Below are 22,263 nucleotides of genomic sequence, written 5' to 3'. Positions count from 1 at the left end.
AATAATGTCTAGTTACAATTATAAATTTGTTAAGTTGAGGCATCATTTTTTTTATGAACGAAAAAGAAATATTATATCAATTTGGTATAATTACTTTTATGAGAGTAATGGCCGCACCAATTAATGATGAAGTCACTAAAAAGGTTATCTTCATTCTTCATTTTATTAATTAGCTCATTTTGAGTCTCATCGCGGTTATAATGTGGAAGCCTTTATAACCTTGTTTGCGTTTAAGTTCGATTATCATACTTGGTATTCTATTTTTATTTTTTTTCTATTTTTTTAATATATTTTTCTTCAATTTCAATTTAATTGTACGCTTTAGTTTAATTTATAATTATTAATTAAAATTTATTCCATCCAATTATGATTATAATTATTTATTATTATTATTATTATTATTATTTAATTTTGCTTTTATTACTTAATAGTTTATTATTAGAGTTGACAAATTGAAAGTTAGGGTATATAATTTTTTTTAATTTCAATTTTTTTTAAAAATAAAAATTACGTATAATTTATAATATTATAATAAATTTTATATATTTTAAAATTTAGTATTGCAATCTAACGTGTATATTTGTCATGGAAACCAATACAATATTATGATATTTTATACTCCCTTAGTCTCTCGTCAATGTATCACTTTGTGGGCAGCATCAATTTTAAGAAAAATATTTGGTAGATAAATATTTTAGGTGTGGTGTTTTTTGAAGGATTAAAATGTAAGAAGTTGTGTGGGATCATCTCCTAAAATAGACTTTGATATATTTTTAAGAGACGAACGAAAATAAAAAAAAAAATGACACTTTTCAGGGACGTAAAATAGACTTGATATATTTTTAAGAGACGAACGAAAAAAAAATAAAAAAAATGACACTTTTCAGGGACGGAGGGAATACATGAACCACGATATCTATTCTCATAGTTAATCCAATTCTTGACTCAAAAGATCCAAACTCCAAACATAAGCAAAGCAGTAAACATCTCATTCACCTTCTTTCTTTCCCTTCCAGAGTATAATCTGCTCATCTTTGAACAAGATAGGAACACACGGAACCAGATCCTACATAACACAAGGAAAACAAGGCTTTATAACTTCCTTCACAAATACAAATATCGACCGAAACAAAATCTGTTTTCATACTCTTAGTTTGACACCAATTTTCTTGCAATCGCTTGAGCCCGCGTGAGTGCAGTCTAATCTCACGACATCGTCACTCTCAAATGCTGTCCTCACTCTCTCCACCACGTTTACGTACACGCCATTTCTAGCTGCAAAGTGACAAAAGAGACGATGTCAAGAATCTGATTTTCTCAAATCTCAGAAATATACAAGTAGTTTACTGAGTTTCATTAGGGGGGGAGAACTAAGTCCTCTGTTTCGCTTCTCCTTAGTTTCTTCAAATGTTAGACCATCAGCCACATTCTTCACTAGCTTGGGATATATCGGTGCGTAAGGCTTCCACAACATCAGTGGAATCTGCGGTCGTTGCTTGGGGTCATAGTTACGCCCACGATATAGGAGGAGGATATTTATGTAACGGTATATAATCTTTCCCCCAGTCTTGTCCTACAAACGCACTGCAACACTCATTAGCTAATAAGAATGAGAGGAAGTTGGTGAGTTTTGAGGGATTGAAACCTCGAGATGGAAGCAAATGTTGTCCATGTCAAGAGTTGGCACCCCCAAGCACTTTATTCTCACAGCCTCAGCCCTTTTCCAATGGCTGTGTATATCTTCAAGTGTGTTATGCGTAACACCTCCTCTTCCTATCACAATTAGCTACCAACTCATCAATCCATCAAGAAAAGGGAAAATGTTTCATGACTTATAATTGAGTTCAAAATTCCAGCAAGATAGTGAGAACTCTGAAAACAAGAAAGCTAGAGAAGCCTACAACCAAATCAACCTCAGAATCGATCAATTTAAAGTTGTTTATTAAGATTCAGTAATTGATCATAAGAGATGATTGAGAGGATGTTTGGCTAAGCTTATTTTAAAGAGCTTATAAGCTATAAGATGTAGTTTCTTAAAATCTTATAAGTTGTCAACGTGTTTGGATAATTGAGCTTATCGAGTGTGTTATGTGTAACACCTCCTCTTCCTATCACAATTAGGTCCCAACTCATCAATGATCGATCCATCAAGAAAAGGGAAAATGTTTCATGACTCATAATTGAGTGTAAACAAGAAAGGTAGAGAAGCCTACAACTAAATCAACCTCAGAATCTATCGATTTAAAGTTGTTTATTAAGATTCAATAATTGATTATAAGAGATGATTCAGTAAATTGGTAGATTGAGTTTCGAATACAACCTCCAACCCTTCACTTCAAAGTTCAAACACATCCTTAGAGCCATTCAGGTTTAGAAATGAAGTCGAGAGACCATAGTGATTAGATGATGGTAGTTATTTTTCATCTAAAAGATGCAATCAAGAAAAATACTATTCTACATTGATTAGTTTAGTGTAAGAAATTAAACCTATAAATTTATCAACTTTTCCTTCACCACCTACCTGTTCATCCCTAAACAGAGCACCTCAACTTATAGAAATACTAGCCAATCACTATGATTCCAGACAACATGATTCCAAAGAAATAAAGATCGATTTTACCCAAATTGATTTGGCGAGAGCAAATGCTGTGGCGATACTTCTCAACGAGCTCAGCGATCTCGTCCTCGGGAATGGGATCTCCTAGAACCTTCTGGCGCTCCTCCGCCAACTTCTCCCAATCGGGCTTCAGCTTGGCCGGGGCGGTAGTCCCGGTCCACTTCCGGTCGAGCCGGCCCGGCCCGAAAGGAGAGAACTTTGGGGGCTCTCTGAAACCAATGGGCTCAACGCCCGGGCTCATCTCCGAGTAAGAGTACATGAAATCAAAGGGCAACTCAGGAACTTTCTCAACGCTATTATTGTTGTTACTATTATCTTTTCGTTGCTTCTCTTTCTTTTTAATGGATTTGGATTTTTTTCTCTTTGGGGGACGTGTGGGGGAAAAAGGAGGGTCGTAAATTTCTTCGAATTCAGCCACTGCAGATGGCGGAGAGTGGCTGAGGAACCGAGATATGGCGGGAATGTGAGAGAATAAGGAAGGAGAAGGATGGATTGCGCGACGCCATGAAAATAGCTTCGACATGCCTAAGCTTATGTGCTTTGCAGAAAACTTAGACACCCCAAACTCCTATTTGTTACATCGATGAGGTGCCGCAAAGTTGCGGCATCAATTTTTTATAAATGAAAAAATTAATTTAAAAATCTTCTTATATTAATTTGGTATAATTACTAAATGCATCTAAATTCACAAACTTTAATATTTTTAATACGAACTTTCAAATTTTCATTTTTTTTTTGTCTTAGGCACTAACCCTTACCGTTTGACCAACACACGCACACCAAATTTTTATTTTTATATACCAACTTTGGGACCTTATTCAATTTTAATAACGAATTCATCTCTGGTGATTTAAAAACACATGTAGCACTCTCCGACGATTTCAAAAAATATGTGGCACTGACGTGGCTTCCCGGCGCACGCTTTAGAAATTTTCGGCCACAAACATTGTCGTTTTATTTTAGCCCCTACACCGATGAGTCTACAGGAGAAAGAGGCACACGCGATGGAGAAACATGCGAAGATGACCTGCGTGTCTGTTGCTCACCGAACGAAATCAGAAGAGGACTTCAACGAGCGGCACGCAGATTCTCGAAACAACGACAGCGGTGAACGAAGTCCAACAATGGCGGCAATTCCGCCTGAACCGAGAGAAAGCTAGGGTTCGAGCGTAGTCTTCGCTGGTGTGTGCATGAGTGAGTTCTTGAGTGAAAGAGAACGAGGGAGATAGAGATAGTGACTCCTCCTCGAATTTGAGGAGAAGGGACGATGAACTTCGTGAAGAAGAAGAATAACTGAGTTGGGCATATGTGTGACTAAGAGGGGAGGCACAAAAAGAGAAAGAGTAAGACAAAGTGAGGGAGGAAACGACGAAAACTCATGAGCGCTGGCCTCGGCGATTCAGAAGAGGAGCGACAAATTTTGCAAAGGGAGGAGCGGATGGTCTGTGTTTGTAGGTCGGGACTAAAGTAAAACGACAATATTTGTGGCCAAAAATTAATAGAATATGTTCCGGGAAATCACCTCAATCCAACATTTATTTTTAATCGTTGAAAATGAATTCATTATTAAAATTGAATACAACCAAAATTAATGTATAAAAATAAAATTTTGAAAAATCGTATTAAAAATAGATTGTGACTAAAATTTATAAATTTACCTGCATTTAACCCTTATTTTTAAGATAACTAAAATATATGTACTTTATACTCGCAAAACTGTATCTATGCTTTCCTAAAAAAAAAAACTCAACTATATCCATGCGGACGGCGGACCGTATTTTTTTTAGGATAAATCGATAATTTAGCTTATTTCACATAAGCAAAATGATTAGTATTTTAATATTTGGCTCTAATTTATTTAGCCAAGGATTGTTTTTTATTTTTTAGGTCAAAAGAGATTCGCACGCGTGCATACTAGTAATTAGTTAAGAGAAAGCAAATACAGTATCTGAAACAGATAGAGAGAGAGGAGAGATAATGGTGTTCTACTTCAAGGCGCGAGCGGAGGCAGGAGGAGATTACACTATCTTCATGGGTTTAGACAAATATGAGAATGAGGAGCTTATCAAATTCGGCTTCCCCGAAGACATTTGGTACCTTCAATTTTCTGCTTCATTTTCTCACTGGAGAGCGATGTCAAATTTAGCTTTTTCCATTTTTGTTTGGTTGAATCTGCTTCAGAAAATTCGGAATTTTGTTTCGTTTATGGTAGAACTTAGAGGGGAAAAGGATGCTACATTTTTTTTTTACTTTTGTAGCAAATTAGTTTGATTTTACCTGCTTCAGTAACTTTGGGTTTTTGACGCGTCTACGGAAGACGATAAAGAAGAGTTACTGCCTATTTTGGCGGACACAAATGGTGTTTCTCTGAGCTGGTGTGTCTGTGGTAGCTTAAAAGCGACGTCGTTTGTCGATTATTTCTAGATGTGGATAGTGGAAGGAGTTTAGCTGAAAATTGATGTGCATTTAGCCAGACGATTGAGATTTCGTCGAGAATATAAGCTTGATTCTTAGTTGAAAACCATTGTAAGTCACACTTGCTTAGGATGGAAGCTTATGTTTCCTTGAAGGTTGCGAGTTATAGCGTTTTTAACCCTAGAATTGAATTTTGAGTGCCCTATCAAGAGTAGTAGAACTGATTGAACTTGTCATACCATCAACAGCATTAGAGTTAGGGTCAGCCTTGGTTCCCTTCCTGCCAGACCAGTTGCCTTAGCGTCAAGCATTACTCGGCGTCGCTTACTAGAAAAGTGTAAATACACTTAAGTTCTTTCACATAGAGATTTAGTGTCAACATTTTATATATAATTTGAGAAAGCTCCTTAAAACTCTTCATGAACTCCCTACTAAGTTTGGACTATGTTCAACTGAATAAAGTTCTGACATTCATTTCCAGTGCATTCTCTTTTGAGAATCTCACAAAAAGAGTTAATTTAGTATAATCATTAGTACTTTTTTGTTTCAGGTTTTGTATTTGAGAGCTTTTTTTTCAAGTTTGGTATATATTTCATTCTAGACTGTAGATTATACTCTGTTTTGACAGGTCATACAAAAGTGTTGTGCAATTGGTTTCCTGAAGCAAAACTGGAACAATACAATTGAAAATGCGCTTTTGACATAGATATCTTTTTGTAGGTTCCATGTAGACAAGATGTCTTCAGCCCATGTTTATCTCAGACTACCAAAAGGTCAAACCATCGATGATATACCTGAAAGTGTATTGGAAGATTGTGCGCAACTAGTGAAAGCAAATTCCATCCAGGGTAAGTGCCTCTTCCATATGTATTCGTTTTTCTCCTTTTTCCTTTTTAGGTGATTGTTAGTTGATTGAATGAAATGTTGAATCATATATTCAAATTTTGTTTTGGTGAAATGTGTTTTGATTTTGTTAACCAAGCAGGAAACAAAGTAAACAATATTGATGTTGTCTACACTCCCTGGCAAAACCTTAAGAAAACGGCTTCTATGGAAGTTGGGCAAGTTGGTTTCTACAATCAAAAAATGGTGAGAGCTTGCTCAGGCTTTCCTTCTGTCTATTGTGATTGCTTGCTCAAACCCCTGCTGCATGAAGGAATCTTTTGATTTGTGGTTGGAGGTAGAACTTGATTCATATCCTTTTTCTTGCTCAGGTTCGAACCGTGAAAGTGGAAAAGCGATTGAATGAGGTAGTTAACAAGTTAAACAAGACAAAGGTTGAAAGAAAGCCAGATCTAAAAGGTGCTTGTATATGCCAGCATCTTTCTCGCTTCCTAGTCTGCCATCTTTCATCATATCCTGACTCGTGTTTTGTGTCCAGCTGAACGGGAGGCAGTTAATGCATCCGAAATAGCAGAAAGGAAGCATCAGCTGAGAGACAAAGTGAGTCACTTAACCTTGGTGAAATAATCTATCCAACTCTTTATATTCCTAACTTTGTTGGATCGTTGTCGTGTAATAATGTTTTGCAGAAACGTCGAGAAGAGCTGGAAAAGCTTGAGAAGGAGAGACAGGCTGAGCTGAGGAGCTACAAAAATTTGATGGTGGCGGAGAAGATGACATCCAACAAGGACACAGCATCAGCCAGCAAATCCGTGCAGGAAATTGAAGACGATTTCATGTGATTTTAATTGCGTTTTTTCGCAATGTAAATACAAAACCAAATAGATTTTTGAAACACTATTGGTCTTCTTCTAGTCCCAACTTGGCCAAAAATAAATATTTGGGAACGAAGATGTACAATTTGGAAGAGATGGACTATCATCGAATATGATAAGTCTGTTGTTTTCATATATGTATTTATAATTATAAGGATTGGTAATGAGTCTTCAAGAATTTGTTGATACTCAATGTTTAGAACACAACAGAATAAATGAATCGAGGCTTTTAGCAAAAGATTTGTTATAATTATAAAAGTACTTTTTGTCTTGGTATTCACTATTCAGATTAACAAACAAAGGGATATTCTTAGATATTCATTTTTAGAGCAAAATATTGGAGGTGAATTTGCCAAAAAGTGCCGACTGATGGAGATGCTCTGAGGATTATATAATTTTCGTGATTATTTAAAAGTTAAGTAGTTTAATTTAATAAAGAAATCATTGTGATTATTTAAAAGTTAAGTAGTTTAGTTTAATAAAGAAATCATTTGAACTAATATGTAAAAAAACGAGGAAAAAAATGTCAGAAGTGGGATTTGAACCCACGCCCTCGTAAGAGGACCAGAACTTGAGTCTGGCGCCTTAGACCACTCGGCCATCCTGACTGCTGTGTTTAATATATTTCACACATTTTATATAACGCCAATTATACTCAATGAAATGTGAGTGAAAACGGTTAAAATCAATATCAATATATATATATATATATATATATATATATATATAGTAATTATGATATAGGTGTATTGCTTACAAAATTTGGTACATGCATCATATTTGTAATTTAGTGATCTAATGCACATATATTAATTTATATTTAAAACTGCGAGTAGATTACTTTATATAGACAGACATATTATTTAATCTAAAAATTCATAATTTTATGTATGTCGCATATATTAAAAAAAAAAAAATCGATTGTACAGTTACACAAAAATTAATTAGAAGTTTGTTTGAGAAAGTAATAAACGTTTATAACAAATAAAAGGCTGTGCACTTGCGTAGAAGAAGATTGATGTTACACTTAAAAGATGTTGTTCAATCTAAAGTGTACCTCTAGATTGCTCGCAAAAGAACGAGATCCATCGTAGAGTGATAAGTTGCCCAAGTTGTATCCACGAAAAAGACTTAACAGGGCTAGCAATTTATATGTTACACACAGAAAATAAATACATTCTAAACATTCTATCCAACTAGTTCAATATTTGTTTCTAGAAAATCAAAAGTAAATTCAAATTAAAAACAAATTAAAATGATTATAAAATGAATAACAAGAGGAAAAACAGAATTTAGGGTCCATGAATATTCGCCTCGAGAGTTGTTAGGTCCGGAGGGTCTCGAATAGGTGTATGAAGGGGGAATACGCCTATGGCCTATTTTTCTCCTCTAAAAACAGAGGGATCTCAAGATAGAGATCAAAACGAAACTACAAGCAAACTATGACACCTAGGGGTGTAATCGAGCCGAGCCGAGCCGAATAGTGTCTTGTTCAAGTTTGGCTCGTTTAGCTAATCGAGCTGTTTGATTAATTATCGATCGAGCTTTAATCGAGTCGAATACAGTGCCGAGCCTAATCGAGCTTTTTAAATTTAAATTTTTATTTAAAATTTTAGTTATTTTCCTAATACATAAGTTAATTTTCAAACATATAAGTTATTTTATTCACAAAAATATAATATATTTACTATTTTCTTGTAAATAAATGATATTAATTTGATACTTAATCCAAATATTACTACATATAGTATAAAATATAGTAAGACATTTAATGAATAATCTTATGTTTTTAAGATAAATCACTTCACGAGCTTGTTCACGAGCTAACGAGCCGAGCATCGTCATGCTCAAGCTTGGCTTGTTTAGTTAAACGAGCTGTTCATTAAATTATCGAACGAGCTTTTATCGAGTCGAACGTCGAATAGCTCACGAGTAGCTTGGCTCGTTTACAGCCCTAATGACACCTGTTAACTAAAATGAGTTTTGACCAAATAGGGTTGACGACTGATACTGAAAACTCTTCAGTAAGGAGTTATCAGTTAAGTTACTGGAACTTAACTGATGCACGTAAGGGCTTCAGTCGAGTTTGCTAAAATAGAGATGATAACACTCTTCCTGACTATCAGAGGATAGATCAGTCAGACTGATATCATACGCAGCGAAAATATCTTTGTTTCGTAATAGCCTCGGTTGAGCACGTTGTTAGTCTTAGGTTTCTCTTTGCATTTATTCAGTATTCAGTTTATCAATTGAAACAACACAAGTAAGAATGTAAAACTGAAAGCTGTAAATAACACAAAGATTTTTACGTGGTTCGGAAAACACTTCCTACATCCACGATCGGTTGATCAGACCAACAATTCACTCCGCAAGTGTTTAACTGGTGCACTGCAAATCGAACCGTGAGCTTGTTGGGTGCACACAACCGTACCACTGAAGATTCCACTCTTCAGTACCCACACTTCACTCGTGTCGGATTTCTCACTCCTAGCACAACCCGTGCTAAGATCTCTCGGAGTCAGAGTACCTTCCTGAACTCCTAAACACTTCAAACACTCGACTCTTTCTCTCGAAAGGAGGTTTGAAAACTTGCCAACTATACTTCAAAGAACAAGTTCTTTGGAGCAAGTTTGACCTAGGCTTCTGGGTAAACAGAGGTTTGCCTAAGGTCTAAGAGAATGTGTGTAATCAGCAGTGACTGATTTTTGGCTTTGGAATTCTCTTCTTCGATTCAAGCTTTGGGGAGGTTAAGCTTTTGGCTGAGAAACTATTTTGGCAGAGTTTCAGCTTATGTTATTGAATCGGTGAAGATTGAAGTGATCCTCGAGCGCTATTTATAGGAGAGGTCTTGAATAGATCCGTTGGCGGAGAACGTCTTCAAGATTTCTTTCTTTGGAGAGCATTTCGAATTTGGGCTGAGGCTTCAATCTTCGAAGTTCCTTGTTTGGTGGGAACGGCTATCTTGAAGAACAGGAGATGTGACGTCTCTGATAAAGCAGCCACCAAATAGGAATGACCTCTGCAGAGAGGGATGATCCTGAGATCTCTGCATTTAATGCGGCTGTCCTTTTTGGAGTACGTGGCTTTCTTTGAACGTTGGAAGTTCAGTCCGAGGAATAATGTTTAACTGATACTTGACTTTAGTATCAGTCCGCTGAGTCCACGCGGCACACATTAAGTAATCAGTTCCGAACTAATTCTTCAACTGATACTTCAGTTGGTATCTTCAGTCTTCAGTCCTTCGTCCTTCAGTCTTCAGTCTTCAGAACCGCAAGCTAAACTAGAAACGAACTCTACCACTTGATTTCAAAACAGTTCTAGTCTATTACAATTAAGACCTTATGGATTTTGGTATCATCAAAACAAGGATTAAGATATTCCACAAGGTTCCCAACAAGAGTTAACACGTTAGCAAAATATGAGAATAATCTATCAATCCTAACAACGCATTTACGTAAGAACTCAATGCAATAACTTTCGTATTCATGCTTTGAGATGCAAAATAATTAATTAGAACTAACAAATCCATTAGATTACACGTTTTCGATCAAATCCAACGTTGATTAAACCATGATTCAACAATAAATTCATCTCTCGATCTCATTCATCGTTTACAAAAATTAATCAATGGCCAATTGATAATCATAACAAGAACAATTTAATCAACAAGCACAAATCAATTACAAATAATTTTAACTCATCAATTTGAATATCTCGAACCCTAGAATAGGAAATTAGTTCATAATAAAAATTAAAGTTTATAGGAGAAAAAACAATTCATAGAATGAAAGCAAAGAAGAAAGATAAAACAATTCTTACAAAATTAGAGTGCAAATCCGTTCCCAATGCGTAGAAAAATCAAAATTAAATAATAAACTAAGGTTTTCCTAGAGTTCTTGCTTCATAAGAGAGAAAAGATAAAAGTTGAAGGTGAAAGCTTAGAGTTTGATGTGTTAAAAATTGCTTTTTAGGCTCAAAATCCTGTCACCGTTAAGTTAGAAACCGTCTCAGTCAGCTCGGTTGACAGTGAATAGCGGCTGATTGGGCATTCTGCCTACTTTTATTCTGATACTCAACCCAGTTGACTGTGCGTCGAGGCGCGCTGTATTTTCTGTCCAATTTTTTTCAACTAGTCACCCTGGTTCATTGTACGCCACGGTTAGCAAGGCTAATACATCCTCTTTTGCATCATTGTGAGTTTACTTCAAGATCTTTAAACGGTTAACGTTAATATCTTTTCTTCCACACCTAAAGCATCACAATTTCAGACTAAACTCAATTTATACACAAAATTATAACTACACAACACAACTTCGCAAAAAGTACAACTAAACTAACTAGAGAAAATGACACAAACTACAGCAAAACAGATGTCCATAAAATTTTAAGGTAAATATCACCAAAAATCTTGAACTATATACTCCCTCCGTCCCACTTCAATTGGCACTTTTACTTTGGGCACGGAGATTAAGAATAAAGGGTTGAGTGTGTAAAGTGGGTGGGGGCCATTTGTTTAATGTGTGTAGAGAAGGTGGGGACCACATGCTATTTTTGAAAAGTGTCAATTGAAGTGAGACAAACAAGAAAGGCAAGTGTGCCAATTGAAGTGGGACGGAGGGAATACGTTTTATCAAAAATGCTCTGAACTATAAAAAATATATTCTAAACCCTCAAACTATCAGGTTTGTATCAAAATATCTCGCGTCCATTATTCAATCAGTAGAAACGTGATGTGGCTCATTGGATGCCACAATGTAATTTATATTTATTTTTTTAATGACATGGCATAAAACGACGTTGTTTCATTCCATGTCATTTAAAAAATTAAAATCCACGTTAAAATATATAATATGTACTACGTGATTTTTTCTTTTTCTCTTTTTTTAAGAATAAATTATTTTTAATTAATAAACCCTAATTGAAATTACTTCTCAAAACTTGAAATAGTAGGGAGACGCATCCTAACTCTCATCAAATTCATTCACCGTTTCACTGAGCAGGATTCCTTCGAATTTTTATCACCCAAACTCGGTGATTTGGACTTGGTGGTTTATTAATGCTACAAGATCGACAACAGTTAACCTTCTTCAGCAGCCGTCGGTCAAGAATCAGAGTTGTCGGTTCTGCAGCAGAAATGCCAATTCGAACCGTCGCTTCTCCGCCTCCCATTCCTTGCCGGAGCTATAAAGCCTCCAGCTGCCACCACAAGATCGGTGCTGGGTTGAGAAAAGATTAGAATCAACGTTGTTTGAGAATTATCTATGTTAATACGAGAGTTGAGAGTTCTCTTCAATTAGGGTTTATATTAAAGAATCTATTCTTCCTTCTAAACGTTCAATGTGAATTTTTATTTTTTAAATGACATGGTATGGAACATGTCATTTTATGCCAATATAATATATATATATATATATATATACAGTGACGTAGCTAGAGGGGGGCAGTGGGGGCACTGGGCCCCACTGGAAATTTTTAAAATATTAGGGGTATTTTAGTAATTTTATATTTAATATTAAATAAATACATAAATATTAGTATTATTTTTAGTAATAATTCCAATTTCTCTCTACTCAATCGTATATGAGATACGTTATCGAATGATTGTCTAATATCTTACATCAGAAATGATGAATTTGTAAATATGTACTAATGAAACGATTATGTAGCGATTTCAAAACATGAAAATTAAATAGAAGAGAAATTTTATGATGGTAGAATATTTATTTTTATTTTTGTAATATTATGGTGCAACTAATGTAGCATTATGATTTTATTGAAATTGCTAATATTCGGAGTCTTTTATAATATTATGATTATTACTTTCTTCGTCTCAGCTGAGTTGATCAACTTATTTTCGACAGAAAATTTAAGAACTTAGTATTTTAAGTGTCTTTGGTAATAAAGTGAAATAAGTGATTTTTTTTTTGCTTATATATATTTATTCCATAAAAGAAAATTGATCATCTTAATTGAGACGGTAAAAAAAAATATTTACGAAGTTAGTTGGAACCAAGAGAGTATTTGGGCCCCCCTGACTGAAAAGTCTGGCTACGTCACTGTATATATATATATGATCTCGTGCATTTATTTTATCGATCCTATGGTTCGAATCCTGAAAGGAGTAAAATATTTTAAATTTCCTTATTCATCAATATATATGTCTTATTCATTGAAAAATAAAAGTCTCAGTGTCTGACAAAAAATAAAAATCTCATATATATATATATATATATATATATATATAGGGCCACTCCAATGAGACCCCTTAATTTTAGTGAGATCTAGGGCACGATCTCGTGCGTTTATTTCATCAATCCTATGGCTGATATTGTATCTGGAGGGTAATTTTTTTTCGCAGGGTTCGAATCCTGGAGGGAGCAGAATATTTTAAATTTTGTTATTCATCAGTATATACTGCATTGTTCATCAGTACATGCGGCCATGTTCATCAGTATATATGTCTTATTCATTACAAATTTTTTAAATTTTATTTTTCATCAGTATATACATCTTGTTCATTATATATACGTTTTGTTCATTAGTATTATATGTCTTATTCATTGTCCTAGTGTTTCACGAAAATTATGGGGTCTCACTGGAGCGCGCACCTATATATATATATATATATATTAGAATGTAACATCCAACGAACCACATCTCGTCTCTGATGATCGAAAAATAAATACAAGTTATATTTGATATAAACCTAATAGTTTAAAATTTTAGAAAACATTTCTTATAGTTCATGATATTTTTTATAAAATAGATATAGTTCAAATTTTTTGATGATATTTATCCAAAATTTAATTAGAAAATTTTATAAACTTAATGGATGATAGAAGAAAATGAAAACCCATTATTCATTCTCTATAATAAAAAAGACATCGGCACATCTGCATTTCATTAACTCGAAAAAAAGATGACTCGTATTTAACAAACACGGAACGAAAAAACAAACGACGTCGTTTAAGACGGGTGCCTGGAACACCCCCCTTCGGCATGCTCCCGGCAACACCAATTGCCTTCATCGCGCAGCTACAGATAACCTATCTTCCGAGCCCTCTCGTCTGGCGCGTGTTGTACGACTTGCAGTCGGGACATTTATGCGCCACGACGTGATACTTCACCTCGGAGTTGCGCCCGCAGTCGTTGCACAGAATCCACACCTGCGATCAGAAAGCAGAATCAACACACAGGCATACACGGCACCCGACTGGCTGGGGAGGGGGTGGGGGGGGGGAGTGGGGAGTTACCATCTTGTTTTCACAATATGGTGGCATCGGTGTGGCAGCAATCTCTAAATCAAACTTCTCCCACACTTTCGACATATCACACACGGACTTCGAGCAGATGGGGCAAGCGTACCTGCTTAGAAGATCACGTTGTTAGGTTCAATGTTGACTCCATCAATGTTAGACGATGAAATGTAAACAAGAGAGAGAGAGAGAGAGAGAGTTACTGATAGTGCTCCTGCATCTCTTCCAAGCAGGCCTTGTGAATGGTGTGCCCGCAGGGCAGAGCAATGACGTCATTTCTCGACTCAAATAGATACTGCACACAACAGATACGAGTTGGGTTCAGTCGGGGTCGGGCTGAACAAGAAAAGGCAACAATGGGAAGAGAGGGGCACGTGAACTAACCTCGAAGCAAACGGGACAGTCCTGGTGCATTGCCCTCTCCACGCAAGGATGGCTGCTCTTCAGAAGCGCGGAGTAACAGCAACCTACATATAAAAGAGAGAGAGAGAGAGAGAGAGAGACGTGAGAAACGGGATAGGATCGGGGGTTAGGATCGGATCCAGTCGAGAGTGCTAAAGAAATAAGCAAAGACTCACCGCATTTGTTGCAGTGGAAGAAATTCTTGGAGCCCCCAATCCTGCAACACCAGGAATCAAGCATTATTGAAATGTTTAATAATCTTGTCCACTTAAATCAAGTGAACGATTCATCTTGTTGAAATACAAGTTATGCAAGGAGCAGTCGGATCCATATAGCTCCTTAATACAGGAAGGTAGAGGGCGTAGGATCAGACTACGTACCTGCAAATGCCACAACCATTACAATGGTACTGCTCTTTAGATGTCTGTAAAAGGGAAAACTATAATCAGCCATTGAAGGTCGATATTTCAAAATCACCAAATCTTCTGTGCAACGGTTTGGGTGTTTCGTAACAAGATGATTTCTAATCTGGAACGTATGCTTTTCGACTGGGTGCATTCGTAAATATACTTACATCATCATCAAACAGCTTGCAAATGCCACAGAAGTATCTTCCCATGCATACACCACAATTTTCGCAAACTTGTCGAGCCTGAAAAACCCACCAAAAGCAACCGTATTAGAGGATGTTGGGGGCACAAGTCTTCTTGTATTTATTTTAGATAAAAGGAGACGTTCTCGTTTGAAATGCATATAAACACCAACCTCCTGTTCAGTATCACAAAGTGAACATATGACCTGAAAATCACAAAAACCATGCATTTTCAGGAAATAAGCACAAGCCTTGAGCCGAAAGGTGAAAAAACTAATCCTCTCAAGGAAATATTGCAGTAAAAACACATAGGAAAAAGAAGCTGAAAAAGAAAGATCCAACACGTATCTTACCTTCTCAACCGAGTGGCGAGGGATATCATGTCTGAGCTTCTGCTCGATGCTAATACTATTCTGTTTATAAAGAAATAGAAAGTCGGGAGTTATTTCGTGTTTCAACAATAGTCGGATACTGAACAAACATCAGAAAAGGACTTCAATAGAAAAGCATTTGTGTAACTGAATGGAATGCCCAAATTACCTTTGCCTCATTATGACAGTGACGGCAACTGAAGATCTCATTACAACACGGAGCTCTAATGCGACACCTCCGACGATAGTGGGAACATCTGTTGGACCAAGCATCATGTTTCAGCACAAAATCATGGTATATGCTAGCATGCAAAGCTGAGAGACCATACCCGTATTGCATGTGCCCTTCATCTAATCTTTCAGTACCAGCGATCTTTCCCAGGGTCGTCAGCTCATTCTCTGCAATGTGTTCTTCATGCGAACGCTGCAGTTCCAAATCACGACGCTCGACACATGTTGTGCCAGAATATTCAACAGCCGCAGACGCCATTGAATTGTATGGATGGAGGAATAACAACTAACTAGCAGCTGATAAATGAGCAAAGCACCTGCATTCAGAAAAATATTTAGGAAGAGCCTAATCCTATTTACGTTTTCTAATCTAGTCGCCCTCCAGACGGGCGAAAACCTCAAGATCGTGCAGCTTCTGTTGCACGTTTGCTCCATAGCAACAGAATCAGCAACAATAAAATCCAACTAAGGTTGAACAGCTCCAATCACGAAACCTCGCACACGGAGGAGAAATTCCTGAAAACAAGTTTGGTTTACAAGAAACCCCAACAACACAAATATCATGCAGCATTCCGGAACTTCAAATCTTCAAGCTGGGCATATTGTCCATTTCTGGAAAATCGATCGCTCAAAACCTATTGTCAAAGCAGTAGAAAAATGAATCATGCCCCTTTTAAAGTCAAAAGAAGAAAAGGTTGAAGTCTGAGAGATTGATTGCAGGGATGAGTGTGTTATATCCTAGTCCTCGAGAGGACAAACCCACCTCCTTTCAGGGTTCGTGATCTTTTCCTCACAGCATAATTAACAGAAATTCACTAACTCTCCCAAACGTGTAGGTATTTTCATCGACTACTCCACTTTTAAATAGAATAAAATGTAAGGCTAGCCCATTAAGTCAGCATAAATCCAACTGACCCACTCAAAGGGATGACACACTCCAAGGAGGTAAACATTCGATAAATGAATAAGCAACCTTATGCGCGTACGTTTCCAAGGTAAAAATGTAGAGCATAACTATCACTTCCCTGTCCCTCAGGCATATGGCTCGAAATTGAAAGACAACAGACTGAAGCAAAAAAGAAACCCAATGGAAATTAAACTTGATTCACATACAGAATAGGGAATAACTCACGTCCTAAAAGAATTCGCTACCTACTAAAAAGAATTTGTCTGTGAAACAACATAAAATCAAAGGGTGGTGCCAAAGAGCTGCAGCTTGATATTCCAGAACAGAAGTAACTCTCTACAAGAATAGTAACAAACAAGAGAAAGTCCTATATGCTGAGAAACTCCACGCCACACTAACACTTGGATCAGGATCTACGGAGACATCTTAGATGGTTCTTCCCTAGTATCATTGAAATAGAGGTTGAAATTGAGCTAAAACCACAAGCCCTCTAATTGTCCAAAGTTATACCATCATTTCCAACTAACACGCCATTCAAGTAATACAACAACATGGGCCGTTTACTTTGAATGATAGATGGATGGATAAAATAATCCAAGCTGATATACCATTTACATTGATGGATTGCTTGATTTTGAACTTGTTTAACCATCTTATCCCACAAATACTCAATCATATGTTTTATCAATTTATCCTATCATTCAAAGTAATCGCATGATCTAGTCTTGTATAAAACCTCATTCCTTTAAGAAAGGGGTTACAATAGTGCTGCCCACACTCTATAGATGAACAAAATTGAGAGAAACTAGCTCCTCCTCAACCTTACACACAACTTAAAAGAAACAAGGGGCAAAAATAGATAATCCATGAAGATGCTTGTTCTCTAACATCTGTTTTCTGTATAAGATAGAATATCAAGAAGCAAGGAATGATCTCATACCGGCAAGCAAAGCAAAATCATCCCAAAACTTCATCCACTGAAGATCTAAGGTCATGGTCTTACATTCACAAAATATCTCACATCCAAATACGAAGACACATATCACAGAGATAAATAGCTAGCCAACATATTAAGCACAATATGTAAAATCCATTCACAAAACATTTCACATCTATAAATGCAGACACATCTTCACAGAGATAAATAGCTAGCACAAGATCTTAGATTCATGATGATCAAAGAGTGTAAACACAGCACAAGTTCTATTGCAAACTGCATTTCACTTTCTACAATCCCTAACCATCACATAATCAGCAGCAAGAGAGATATCAAAGCCAAACCACCACACCAAAAGACACACGCTGAGAGCATGTTGCATCCCTATGATAAGCTAATCAAGCAGACAAATCCCATCAACAAACTCAAGCCTCCATCTTTCAGTTCCTCAAGAAAAGCCACAAAACCACACCATAATGAGTCAAGATCAAATTTTTAAATAAACTTTCAGAAAATAGCGACCTTTAAAATTGCGATCTCCTTCGCAATCACCTCGTCGTGATCAGATCTTCTTTCTTGCACCAAAAATGTGTACCGCCAGCAGCATATACCGAGCAAAATATGAGAGAGAGAGAGAGAGAGAGAGAGAGAGAGAGAGAGAAACCGAGTAGAGCGATAAACACACAATTCAACGATGTACAGATTGAAGAAGGCGAAAAAAAATCAGTTTTTATTGAAAAAATGAATGATGGGATGTGGGTTTGAGGGTGGCGTGGCATGCATACAATGAATGGAGACAAAAAATGGGTGATTTGGATTGAAAGCAAAGGCTCAGACAGCTGAAAGGGTTGCTTTCTGAATTTTCTTTCCTTGACTTTCTAGAGAATTCGGAAAATGAAAAAAGCCCCTCGGAAACCACTTGTGTAATTGTGTTGATTGTGCCCACCAAATTTAGTTTTCTATTTTCATTTTTTTTTCTTGCTTTAATTTTATATACTTTACTTTACATTTATAATTATTAATTAAGATTTATTCCATTTAATTATAAACTTTAATTATTTTTTATTATTTTATTAGTTCATAATTCATTATTAGGATTGACATATTCAAAATTAGAGTATATCGTTTTAAAAAAAATGTTCTTCAAAATGAATTTTAAATATAAATTTTAATACTAGTATAATAAATTTTATTTTTATAAATATATTAAATAAAATAATAAAATATAATGACGCATGAGAAATTATAAAACATCGAATCACGTCAAATAAAAACGCGTGATCATATACTTTCAATTTTGGTGAATTATTATGCAAGGCTAGACAAAATTATATCACTTTATTAATGAATATAAAATATTAGAACATCCGTAGTGGGACTCATAGAACATGGGACACATAGAACAGGCGCGAGCGCTCGCGCAAGCCCCACCCAATGCTGCGCCATCAAGACTCGCTCCAGGCTTCCAGCTCCGCGTCCGACTTGAGACGAGAGGGGCCGCATGCATAGCATCGCCCCCAATAGTAATTAAGTAGGAAATAAGAAAAATAAAAACTAGAACAGACAGACTTTTGAAAGAACTCACAGATTTTGTTTTCTTAAGAGCCCTTATGGACTCTTAGATATGGGAAAGAGGCTCTCTTGAGGTAGGGACCACTTTTAAGAGCTCATATGACTCTCCACTATAGATGATCTTATCAAATTTGTATTGGACTCAAATTCCATGTCCACATTTTATGTGCATGACTTGTAATTCCATATTAAATTTGAAATTTTGATAATCTTTATTTTAATTTTAAAAAAATAGAAAAAAAAATTGTAATTAATAATGGGATATGAATAAGACATCAAAAAGTGAAATAAGAAATACTAACGAGTGTGCGTGTATTGACCTAGCGAGAGGAGGTTAATGCCCAAGATCTGAGGTCCTAGGTTCAAAACCTTCATTGCGCGGTCTTTGAATTTATTTATTTACTTATGTAATTTATATATAAAAAAATACATAATGAAATTTATCAATACACAGGGTTTGAGTATGTAATTTAAAATTTAAGAGATTGTTCCGATAATATTAGTTTATTATATTTAATTAAGTATATGAACACAGTATTTATTATAAAAAAATATATAATATTTAACAAAAACTAATGCACCTAGTTTAGATAAGTAAAGAAAAGGAGATTAAAATTTGATTTTTTAAACCACAAGTACTATAATTCGATAGTATCTCTTCTACTTGTCAAAATAGAAATAAGACTTAATATTATTACAAATATTCAATTTATTTACTTTTTCAAGTGAATTATTTAAGCGTGCGTGTGTTGATCAAACGGTAAGGAATTAATACTTGAACCAAAAGGTTTTGGGTTCAAGTTCCCTGTGGTATGACCTTTAATTAAATTTCTTTATTTATACAGTATATTGTTAATTTATCAACTGAATTATTTAAAAAAAATTGTAAAAAAAAAGAGATAGAATTTCAACCATTACTTTTTTATTTTCTTACTTTATTTTTCAATGGAGCCTCGTAATTATTAAAATTATTTATTTTAAAAATAAATAAAATAGAGGGGTAAAGTGCCAATTTTAGACAACGGTTCCTTTTTCTTTTTTGGCGTTGTCGTTGAAAGTTGAAAGTTGGTCGTGAGATTACGCGTGTTTTAGATTGATGCGGGTCCCATTCACACTGACCAATCAATTGCTGATGTGGAAGGATTAGCATCTTCATTTAACAACAATATCTTTAAAGGCTGACGTGACAACCCAATCATTCGCCTCTCATCCAATCACCAACCAATTCCTTTTAAATCTCTCTCTTTCAATTTTAATCACATTTTCGACAGTTTTTTCCTTTTTTTTTGTGGATAGATGTTTTTTTTTTGTTTTATACGTAGGAAGTGAAATTTTTTTCATGACCCCTCTTTTGGAAACAATATCAATTATTCGATTATTAAATAATACTCTATTTCAATATAAATGTCTTATAATTTTTGGACACGAAAATTAAAAAATATGTAAAAAGTAAATAAAGTGAATTGATGAAAATTATTTAAATATTAGATATAGAGAAATATAATATATTGCCAAAAAAAGAAATGAGACATTTATATTGGAACATCTCATTATGAAAAGTGGGATATTTATATTGGAACAGAGGGAGTAATAACTTTGATTCAAATTCTAATAAAAAAAATAAATTTAAATTAATACTTTAATAATCACCACGTTCAATTTAAAAGTTGGCGTGCAAAATAAGATTAAAGGGGGTATACAATTAAGAATTTAAAATATTTCTACACTTTTATAATTTATGGATTCTGCTAATTCTATGTATAGTTTAGCATATTCTATTAAATTGATTTATCTCTATTTTTATGGACTTTATAAATCTATAGATTGTTATAATAAAAAATATACTCGCCCCGTCTCACAAAAACATGAACAATTGAGAGTGACACGGATCTTAAGAAATATTAGTTGAAAATTAAGAAAAAATAGTAGTGGGCCATAATTGTTTTTTTGTGAATAAGTATAAAAATGAGGGATAAAAAGTATGGGGGTAATGTACAAAAAAGGAAATGTTCATGTTTTTGTGAGACACCCCAAAATACAAAAGTGTTCATGTTTTTGTGAGTCGAGGGGAGTATGATATACTCCCTCCGTCCCACGAAGCATGACACAGTTTCCTTTTTGGTCGGTCCCACGAAGCATGACACGTTTTTAAAAATGACAAAAAATTTACCCTTTATTCACATTTTCACATTTTCACCTACCACATTTAACACACAAAATACCAATTTCTTAATTCTCGTGCCGAAAAGAAGTGTGTCATGCTTCATGGGACGGAGGGAGTCATAAATGCTCCCTCCGTCCCACAAATCTTGACATATATTCTTTTTTGGACCGTCCCACTAATCTTGACACATTTTCAAATAAGGTAATAATTAGTCTAAAAATAAAGGGTCTTAATTACATTCTCTCTCCTATTTTATCACTTTATTACCTTCTATCTCCTACTTTATCACTTTTGTACTTTATTATCTACACACTTAAAATAATAATCTACCTCTTTAATTTCCATGTCGAAATTAAGCGTGTCAAGATTCGTGAGACAGAGGGAGTAATACAAATTGAAATATCTATAAATTTTTAAATACAAAAAATTCTTTAAATTCTGAATTAAGTATACCTCCAAGAGTGAGATAATTATCACGCCAAACTTTAACATTTATATACAAAATTAGAATTTGATAACAAGGGTTCAACAAAATTTTCATATTAAGTGCAGTGAACTTGTGAATGATGTGAGTGCTTATTTTTTTATATGTATGACCTACCTACAAGATTGATGGATTTGGTCATTTGTAAGGGTATATAAAATTTAAAATGATCTGAAAATTAATTAACATGCCTCATTAGTTTTTTTTCTCTATTTTTTAATTTGAATTGAAACACAACCAATTATGCTAACAACTTTTGTTTATAAATTTCAACATATTTAGACATTTAGCAGATATTTTTATATGAACTTGAAACGACAACATGGAGTAAAATAACTTTAATCAATTCATAATGGACACATGTATATAAATAACTTTATGAACATTTAAGTTAAAAAAAATATCAAAGAAATACTCCTAATACATTTAAGTTAATAATTTTATTTATCTCCTAATACATTTTTCAATAAAAATATTGAATACTATTATATAAAAATAAAATATTTTTTAAAATTCATACTTGTAATTTATAACATAAAGTAATTCAGCAAGTTACTCGATATACATAAGAGACACACTCTCGTGAGCTCAGCGCTC

At 34.9% G+C, this 22,263-nt stretch overlaps 3 protein-coding genes and 1 non-coding gene across 9 annotated transcripts; 1 reads left to right on the top strand and 3 right to left on the bottom strand.

The window, feature by feature from the left end:
* Positions 1–817: 817 nt before the first annotated feature.
* On the bottom strand, positions 818–3,222 carry LOC131024946 (CRS2-associated factor 2, mitochondrial-like). Its single transcript, XM_057954522.1, has 5 exons — positions 2,621–3,222; positions 1,646–1,773; positions 1,348–1,573; positions 1,148–1,275; positions 818–1,066 (listed from the first exon to the last, which is right to left on the bottom strand). The coding sequence occupies exons 1-5, from the start codon at positions 3,138–3,140 to the stop codon at positions 989–991; spliced, it is 1,080 nt and encodes a 359-aa protein (XP_057810505.1). The 5' UTR covers positions 3,141–3,222; the 3' UTR covers positions 818–988.
* A 1,185-nt stretch (positions 3,223–4,407) lies between these two features.
* On the top strand, positions 4,408–6,988 carry LOC131024969 (uncharacterized). The gene is made up of 6 exons (XM_057954561.1): positions 4,408–4,710; positions 5,753–5,880; positions 6,018–6,121; positions 6,247–6,334; positions 6,414–6,475; positions 6,565–6,988. The coding sequence occupies exons 1-6, from the start codon at positions 4,595–4,597 to the stop codon at positions 6,715–6,717; spliced, it is 651 nt and encodes a 216-aa protein (XP_057810544.1). The 5' UTR covers positions 4,408–4,594; the 3' UTR covers positions 6,718–6,988.
* A 286-nt stretch (positions 6,989–7,274) lies between these two features.
* On the bottom strand, positions 7,275–7,358 carry TRNAL-CAA (transfer RNA leucine (anticodon CAA)). Its single transcript has one exon. It is a non-coding gene; the product is annotated as a tRNA-Leu (tRNA).
* Positions 7,359–13,591: 6,233 nt separating this feature from the next.
* On the bottom strand, positions 13,592–18,337 carry LOC131024954 (probable E3 ubiquitin-protein ligase RZFP34). 6 transcript variants are annotated; one of them, XM_057954541.1, is made up of 13 exons: positions 17,969–18,266; positions 16,000–16,237; positions 15,701–15,919; positions 15,541–15,628; positions 15,354–15,413; positions 15,174–15,206; positions 14,983–15,060; positions 14,789–14,832; positions 14,585–14,625; positions 14,391–14,473; positions 14,210–14,301; positions 14,004–14,118; positions 13,592–13,916 (listed from the first exon to the last, which is right to left on the bottom strand). In XM_057954541.1, the coding sequence occupies exons 3-13, from the start codon at positions 15,859–15,861 to the stop codon at positions 13,797–13,799; spliced, it is 915 nt and encodes a 304-aa protein (XP_057810524.1). In that variant the 5' UTR covers positions 15,862–15,919; positions 16,000–16,237; positions 17,969–18,266; the 3' UTR covers positions 13,592–13,796. The 6 variants fall into 6 exon arrangements, with proteins under 6 accessions (XP_057810524.1, XP_057810526.1, XP_057810522.1 ...); XM_057954543.1 differs by having other exon boundaries at positions 14,004–14,115; positions 17,969–18,146; XM_057954539.1 differs by having other exon boundaries at positions 15,701–16,237; positions 17,969–18,311.
* Between the last annotated feature and the right edge of the window lie 3,926 nt (positions 18,338–22,263).

This window comes from Salvia miltiorrhiza, chromosome 5 (genome assembly GCF_028751815.1).
Source record: "Salvia miltiorrhiza cultivar Shanhuang (shh) chromosome 5, IMPLAD_Smil_shh, whole genome shotgun sequence".
Classification (NCBI taxonomy): domain Eukaryota; kingdom Viridiplantae; phylum Streptophyta; class Magnoliopsida; order Lamiales; family Lamiaceae; genus Salvia; species Salvia miltiorrhiza.
Note: the sequence above shows the minus strand (reverse complement) of the source record. Positions and strands in the feature narration are given on the sequence as shown.

Excerpts from the sequence above, each read along its gene's own strand:
- LOC131024946 (XM_057954522.1), bottom strand. The coding sequence starts at position 3,140 with ATGTCGAAGCTATTTTCATGGCGTCGCGCAATCCATCCTTCTCCTTCC. Across the intron at positions 1,774-2,620 it reads CTCTCGCCAAATCAATTTGG|GAAGAGGAGGTGTTACGCAT; the intron begins GTAAAATCGATC and ends TAATTGTGATAG. Across the intron at positions 1,067-1,147 it reads AAATTGGTGTCAAACTAAGA|GATCTGGTTCCGTGTGTTCC; the intron begins GTATGAAAACAG and ends TGTGTTATGTAG.
- LOC131024969 (XM_057954561.1), top strand. The coding sequence starts at position 4,595 with ATGGTGTTCTACTTCAAGGCGCGAGCGGAGGCAGGAGGAGATTACACT. Across the intron at positions 4,711-5,752 it reads GGCTTCCCCGAAGACATTTG|GTTCCATGTAGACAAGATGT; the intron begins GTACCTTCAATT and ends ATCTTTTTGTAG. Across the intron at positions 6,335-6,413 it reads AAGAAAGCCAGATCTAAAAG|CTGAACGGGAGGCAGTTAAT; the intron begins GTGCTTGTATAT and ends TTTTGTGTCCAG.
- LOC131024954 (XM_057954540.1), bottom strand. The coding sequence starts at position 15,861 with ATGGCGTCTGCGGCTGTTGAATATTCTGGCACAACATGTGTCGAGCGT. Across the intron at positions 15,629-15,700 it reads GAAGGGCACATGCAATACGG|ATGTTCCCACTATCGTCGGA; the intron begins GTATGGTCTCTC and ends TTGGTCCAACAG. Across the intron at positions 14,474-14,584 it reads CTTCCACTGCAACAAATGCG|GTTGCTGTTACTCCGCGCTT; the intron begins GTGAGTCTTTGC and ends TTTTATATGTAG.